The sequence below is a fragment of the Actinia tenebrosa genome, unplaced genomic scaffold (genome assembly GCF_029948245.1).
Source record: "Actinia tenebrosa isolate PJP-AT-01 unplaced genomic scaffold, QUT_ActTen_1.0 PGA_scaffold4__44_contigs__length_22323623, whole genome shotgun sequence".
Classification (NCBI taxonomy): domain Eukaryota; kingdom Metazoa; phylum Cnidaria; class Anthozoa; order Actiniaria; family Actiniidae; genus Actinia; species Actinia tenebrosa.
Window position 1 is genome coordinate 15,699,483 of NW_028292581.1, and position 6,997 is coordinate 15,706,479.

The 6,997-nt window shown below is 35.9% G+C and overlaps 2 protein-coding genes across 2 annotated transcripts; one reads left to right on the plus strand and one right to left on the minus strand.

The window, feature by feature from the left end:
* Positions 1–675: 675 nt before the first annotated feature.
* Positions 676–4,944, plus strand: LOC116294527 (uncharacterized). Its single transcript, XM_089037083.1, has 6 exons — positions 676–737; positions 1,193–1,279; positions 2,209–2,341; positions 3,194–3,330; positions 3,681–3,858; positions 4,477–4,944. Exons 3-6 carry the CDS (start codon positions 2,305–2,307, stop codon positions 4,734–4,736), a joined length of 612 nt encoding a protein of 203 aa, XP_088893209.1. The 5' UTR covers positions 676–737; positions 1,193–1,279; positions 2,209–2,304; the 3' UTR covers positions 4,737–4,944.
* Positions 4,837–6,900, minus strand: LOC148907238 (uncharacterized). Its single transcript, XM_089037084.1, has 3 exons — positions 6,563–6,900; positions 5,535–6,076; positions 4,837–5,202 (listed from the first exon to the last, which is right to left on the minus strand). The coding sequence occupies exons 1-3, from the start codon at positions 6,742–6,744 to the stop codon at positions 5,177–5,179; spliced, it is 750 nt and encodes a 249-aa protein (XP_088893210.1). The 5' UTR covers positions 6,745–6,900; the 3' UTR covers positions 4,837–5,176.
* Between the last annotated feature and the right edge of the window lie 97 nt (positions 6,901–6,997).

The following is a 6,997-nucleotide window of genomic DNA, read 5'->3' on the forward strand; positions in this document are numbered from 1 at the left end:
GCGGCAGCACACTCATGGTGCTAATGGGCTTATGATTCCAAGTAGCATCCGCCGGCTTTCCAACGTTTGAAAAGACAGCATTTATCCCAACCATACCCGGTTGGTTGGCGAGCATGGCATCGCTTGGGCGAACTTGAAGTTTCGCATGTTGGCAATTAGCTATCATATGAAAAGTTACAGGCGTTAGGTTCTCCGCTATGGCGCGTTTTTCGTGCCAAAATTCAAAGATTCAGTTCAATCATTCAATCCTTCAGTTCAATCATTCAATCCTTTAGTTCAATCGTTCAATCCTTCAGTTCAAACATGCAATCCTTCGGTTCAATCATTCAATCCTTCAGTTCAATCATTCAATCCTTCAGTTCAAACATTCAATCCTTCAGTTCAAACAATACGCTTTCAGTATTCCATGTTTTATCATTTACTTTCGAGATTGTTCGGCACAAATATCGTTGTCTTTTACTACGTCATGCTCCACTTCCGTCGTTTTTCAATTACATCGATATTCACTTCCGTCGTTCTTCACTTTATCGTAATTCGCTTTCGTTATTCGGCACTTTGGACGTTCTTTGGAGACTGGGCCGAGCACTAACAAATCATGCCGGGAGAGACGCTGGGAAACTGCCCCCTAATCCAAACTTGGGTTGCCTGTTGGTTGCCTGTAATTAGAGGTGACAACTCTCGTCGAGACGCACGTGCTTTGCTTCCAGGTTTGGACTACTCGTAGAATTCTTTACAAAGTAAGTTCTGTTAATCTTTTTTTAGCATAATGGCAAGAGAAATTATCCTATGAAATACCTTGTTTTCGTTTTATTGTAGTTTAACTTTAATTTCAATAATTATTCAACTTGATATCAAGTAACCTCCCATACATGCCAGACTTGGTTTGAAATCAGGCATTGTCTATCGGTTTTGTTAGGAACACACATTGTTTTTGTTGTATTGGCAACTTAATAAAACATATAATTAGAAGGACTTGTGCACAATCGATCCCTGAAAAGAGTTTGATGAGATAATAAGAAAATTAGACCAGATTTTTTAATAAATGTAGCCCATAAAGAGCAACGCGCGACGCGACTCGTTGACTCCATCGCGGAAATCACCTTTACGGAAATGATTTTGTAAATTTTTGTAACCTCCAAACCTTTTATTATTTTAAATATTTATGAAACACTTTCTACCTATTCTTGTGTAGTAAATATGGTGGAAAACGCATCTGAACGATGCAAGGAACTCTTGCAGGAAGTTACAAGGTTGTGTTCTGTGATCGAGTCCAGATCTCGTAAGTATATGATTAGAGTTTTTTGTCACATGAAATATGTATTACCTAGAGGTTGCGTGCATGCTTTCTACGCATGAAATTTACACGCGCGCGCTCATCTTGATGACGTCATTTGAATGTTTTGACGGGCAAAACATTAAGAAGGCACGCTTTTCGCTTCTTCAAACTCTTATAGCTCTTAAACAAAGGCCGTGACACCCCTTTTTTATTTGGGATTTTTAAAGTGCTCTATGATATTCAACTTTACAGAAAAAAAAATCAAAAATCTGACGAGGGATTCTTATTGAAATCACTTATTTTGTTAATATTTGGACATTGTATGACATTCTATTTGAAATGCCCCATAATATTAAACTTTTAACTTAAAAAGGATAACAATGGGATGATATGACCTTTTCAGGATTACACAATATTTCAATGCTGGCTGCAACATTATGATTGTTATCACCATAACATTTTATATTCCTAATAATTGTTTACTAGAATGTTTTCAAACCAGAGACAATTATAATAGCTGTATTTTATGCATCTGCTATTCTAATTTATATACATCAGGTATCAAAATGCATTGTCATTACATTGACACTAGATGAAACTATTCTGGTTATCAATTGTGCTAAATTTTTTTGTTAAATAACTTGACCCGCAATGATGAATTCTTTATCACATTCATGGTCCTGACTTGTCACCAGTCGTCCATCATGCTCTCTGATATGACTGGTGAAAAGTCAGCTTATAATCATTAAACCCTTGCTTATCACCAGTGCCATTTTAACTAATTTTTATGCAAGACAGGGATATCATCTAAGGTCCTGGTTAGATTGATCATTGCTAAATTGATTACTAAGCATGCCTGCTTACAGTTTGACAATAAATATTATTTTTAACGGTATTTATTAAAAAAATGTATTTTTATACCCCATGCATAGGAGGCACAAGACTTTGGGGGCCCAAGGAAAGAATTTTTTCGCTTATGCTTGGCAAAAATAAAAGAAACTTATTTTGATAATGGACTAAGAGAGCTAATGAGAGACAAGTATACCACAGTTGGAGTTATACTTGGTAGGTACCAACCATATTTATCCGTTCCAAAGAAATTGGGACTTGCTAAATGCAACAAAAAAAAGGCTGCATACTGATCCAACCCCCCCCCCCCCCCCCCCTCAACACACACACACACATTGTTTTGCCCAATGAAGTTCATCCACCCTTATTTTCTACTAAAGTTCGCTTAAGCATTAAATAAATACACTGTTTCGTGACAATCCCATTAAAAGAATTGATAACTGGAAGACAAAGATATATTAAGAAATTCACAAATACAAATCATTGTATCAAATTGTAGCTCTGAATAAAATCTTTGTTAAAGACTCTATACCAAGGCGACTGAAATAAATAAAACATTGTGAATGACTACAAACCTTAGACGCGAACAAGTTATTTAGTTTGTGACATCAAAAGTGCAAATTACTCACCCGTCATGTTAAGCCAGCAAGCAACTGGTAAGATTTTTGAAACAAATCTTTGTTCTCAATATTTTTTATTTTTACACATAATTTTTGTTTGTTCATGTAATATTAACTGACACAGTATTAAATCAAGGCAGGCGAACTTCATTGTGCCACACAATGCCTGGGCAAAATAATCTTAACCATGAATTCATAGGATTACAAATACTGTATAACCACTGTTGATATTATTGTCAGTTGAGAATTTTCACTTTTAGATCTATAAAATCTTATGCCATGAAAGACGCATAGGAAGAGAAGTAAACAAAATTAAAATGTCCACAAAGTATTGCTAAAGTTTGGGCAGAGAAAAATTCTCAATTTTCATAGTAACGTCATGTTATCATTATTCCTTATGATTATTCTTTAGAGTGTTGGCTATGATACTTTCTTTAATTTTTTGAAGGTCTTAGCATAATTCAAAATGGGCCTTTGCCAAGGTTCCTAAGCCTCGAGATCCTTGAAGAAGTTTTTGGGAATGAAAACCTGGGTCCTTGCCTACAAGAACTGCAAGATGGCCTAAAGAAGACTGGTATCCACCAGGTAACTTTAGGGATATTTGCACTTTTCAATTTCATTCAACATTTCTAGTCTATTGATGTCATGTATATGTCACCAAGTCATGTAATCATTTAAACAAAAATATTAAGAAGTCATTATTCTACCCCTGGTTTTTATAAATTTGATGTGATATTACATGAAGAATTTTTTGCATCTCTTACTGAAGGAAAAAAAGAAGTACTAAAAATACTTTCTTGGATCCCCTTGTTACACATATAGTTGTAATAAATCAAGTTATTGAAAAATTAGCCATTTGTCCATGTGCTTAAAGAAATTCTGGCCAGGAAAGCCTTTCTATTCATTCTATGACATTCTTTGTTGTTGTTTTTTAGGTTGGGAGTCAATTACCACTTTTCTTACATATTCTTAAACCAGGGCCCCCAAGCATTTTAACTGTAAGGAAATTGATTAGCCTACTGGAACCCCTATTCAGTGAGTCAGGGTCAAATAGAAGGGCACAGGAAAATGCTGTTTATGGTCAGTTTGTCAAGTATTTGAGAGAAGCTGCAAGTAAGTGACTGCTATGAAATAAAAATTCTGTTCATATGTAGTCGTAGAGCTATGTAACCTTCCTGTTATGCTATTTGGTATCTAAATAGATTAATAAGCTTGGTATTTCAAACTGGTTCACATTTAAAAACCAAAAATAATGATATTTGTTCTTAATTTTCTCTTTAATGTATACAAACGTTTCCTTTAGTACTGAATAACTCGGACATTGTATTTTAAGTATGAAGTCAGTCAGCCTCAACCCTGATGACATTTTTGTCCTTCACTTCCAAAATCCTTTTTGGTAGCTTCATTTATATATAGATATTTTCAAGGCATTTCAAGATGTGAATGTGAAAAAACGTTGAAGAGGATTGAGGTAGTTGAAGTATGGAATGTCATTAGGGTAAGGGGGTCTATGAATAAGATAGAATTTTTTTTCAGAGCTTACATTAATTTTTACAATTATGCTGAATTTATAAGGCTTTAAAGAATGATTGGTTAAAAGCCAGTTTAATTTCATGTCTATTGTTAAACAGTATGCATTACATTATTAGATAGATAGATAGATGCTTTATTTAGACATGGTAGATTCTTTTATAATTTTTTTAGATGTTTTCCCTTTTTTCATTTTTTTAGGTGTAAGAAGAAATGGTGTGACCCTGGCACATATCCTTAGGTTTACAACTGGAGCTGACGAGGAGCCAGTCTTGGGTTTCATAATTAAACCAAGCATATCATTTTTTGAGGCTGTGACATCGTTCCTTCCAACAGCAAATACATGCATATCATGTCTAAAGCTCCCCCGACCATCTCTTGCCCTGCCTTTGCCACCGACAACAAAGTTATTTGATTTGTATGATCTCGCTTTTTCTAATGCTTATTTCGGGAATGTTTAAATGCTTGTTTTGGAAATGATTGGAAAACTGCAATGATTTTTAATTGCCATTATGATCAAATTTTATAGTCATGGCAGTCTTTAAATTATGACATGGGCAATTCAAAATATAATGATTTACAAAAGCTGAAGATGATTAGTTAATTTGCTTTGGTGGCCCTGATTGATGTAGTTACACTTTCAGAGAACAATAAAATTAATATTCAGAAGTTGAATTAATAATTAATTAATAATTGTAATTGTTAGCTCACTTGACTCAAGTGGGCAATGGTCTTTAGGAAAATGTCAATCCCATAGTTGCTACTGTGACATAAAGGGTTAATTGTAGCTTCCAATGCATGAACATTTTCAGTACTTAACTGAAATGTTGATTCAGGCACTGTCACGGTTTCCTGGTTGTCAATATTGTCCTCTTCTTCTACTGACAAAGGACCATCATATTCAATGCCATAATCTTGAAAGTTTTCCTGAAATATTAATCATGAAATGTTAATGTTAAATTTGTGACCTACATGCACCTTCTTAATTACTAATGTTGTAAGGGCGAATCCAGCCAACAAATATAGGGGGGCTTGACAAAATTTTGCTAGACACCAGTTAGGGGAGGAGGGGCTAGGATTCGAAATCATATAAGATTATTTTAGGCGCCCATGAAATGTGGGTGCAAAGGGAGTAAACGAGGCTGGAAAAGGGGGGGCTACAGCCCCACTTTGCCCCTCCCTCGATCCGCCCTTGTGTTGGACACTGCAGCATCCAAAATAAAATACTACTAGGGAAAATTATGAAAGTTGTTTCTTACCCCATACATTTCCTTGGAAACCTCTAAATCTGACTGAGCATTGTTCTGCATCCCCATGACCCATAACTGCATTGGTGTTTTGTTCTGGGCAGAGGATAAACTGGGTGCACCATCCATCAACAAATTCAGATAGTTCTTTATTAATTCGTGGCACAAACACATAATGTAATGCAAACATGTCTAATTCATTTGTGATATCCAATACACCACAATCTTCAAGATGGTAGAAGAGTTGATAGAAGACGGAGGTTTTCTGAAAGAAGAGATCTCTCCAAAGTCTTTCTATTCTTTGATTGTGTACACTTTTACCCACAATCGTACTTCCCCGTCCAGGGCCACGGTTTGGGTGTGACAACATGTACATTGGCACATCATAATTTTCTCCACCCTTATCTGAATGTACACGTGATGGCAAACCATATTTTGCGACAGCTTGAAGAAAACAGGCTAATACAGTTGATGCTCTGTTATTTGTGGCACAGCTAAGGAAGACTGGGATGCGTGAAAATCCATCAATGCCACCATGAATCACTATCCTCCATCTGTTGGAAACAAACAATTGAAGACTGATACTCAACTTACAAATCATAACACTACTGAAATGTTAAGCCTTCCAATATTCACTTATAGACTGACAGTTTTAATTGTTTTGTCATATAACAACTGGTTGGACTATGTGGGGTCTGGCAATTAAACCAATAGACCCTTTCAGTTGCATTACAATGTTTTATCGTTTCAGATCACATGTCATTCCCAAGAGTATCATTTCTTTGTTTAGCAGTTGCAATCCCTTTTTACATGTGAAGATACATGAATATCCATGGACACAACTTAAACAAAGAACCATATTCTCTAGGGAATGACATGAGGTCTGAAACGATAAAACATTGTAATGCAACTGAAAGGGTCTATTCTTAGGTATTTTTGATATAAAAATGACTCTTGTGGACTCTAAGCAGTCTTTCTATTTCCCTCGGTTACTGTCTATCTTGTGTTTTCTAATGAGTTGAATGTTCCCACTTTCTTACCTGATAAGCTTGTGGTTACCATCAATGTGCCATAATGCATTTGGGCCACTGACAGTATAGACTCTTCTTTTGATAATCTTTCTCCACCTTTCCACAGTTCCTTCTGGATCAAGGAAACGCATTATACTTCGTAGTCGTTGCTGCTGTATCATGATTCCTTTCGCCCTTAAGCAACCTTGCATTATCCTGTATCCACTTCTTGGCCATGTAACTCTTATATCTCTGATAATGGTACAAAGGTCATCATCAGATATATCACTAAACGGCCTAGAAGACGCATTCGGCGTCTGATTGTTCGCACAGACACAGAAAACATAGTTGCAATGTCTGTGCAATTGAACCTCTTCTCAAGTAGGTATTCCGTTTTCCCTATTCCCTACTGTATCCCTGGACCATCAAACACTCAAACAACTTTATTTTGATACATTGGAAGCT

Coding starts and splice junctions, on each gene's coding strand:
- LOC116294527 (XM_089037083.1), top strand. CDS start 2,305: ATGAGAGACAAGTATACCACAGTTGGAGTTATACTTG. Junction 3,331..3,680: donor AGAAGACTGGTATCCACCAG/GTAACTTTAGGG, acceptor GTTGTTTTTTAG/GTTGGGAGTCAATTACCACT. Junction 3,859..4,476: donor GTATTTGAGAGAAGCTGCAA/GTAAGTGACTGC, acceptor TCATTTTTTTAG/GTGTAAGAAGAAATGGTGTG.
- LOC148907238 (XM_089037084.1), bottom strand. CDS start 6,744: ATGCAAGGTTGCTTAAGGGCGAAAGGAATCATGATACAGCAGCAACGA. Junction 6,077..6,562: donor GGTAACCACAAGCTTATCAG/GTAAGAAAGTGG, acceptor TGTTTCCAACAG/ATGGAGGATAGTGATTCATG. Junction 5,203..5,534: donor TTTCCAAGGAAATGTATGGG/GTAAGAAACAAC, acceptor TTAATATTTCAG/GAAAACTTTCAAGATTATGG.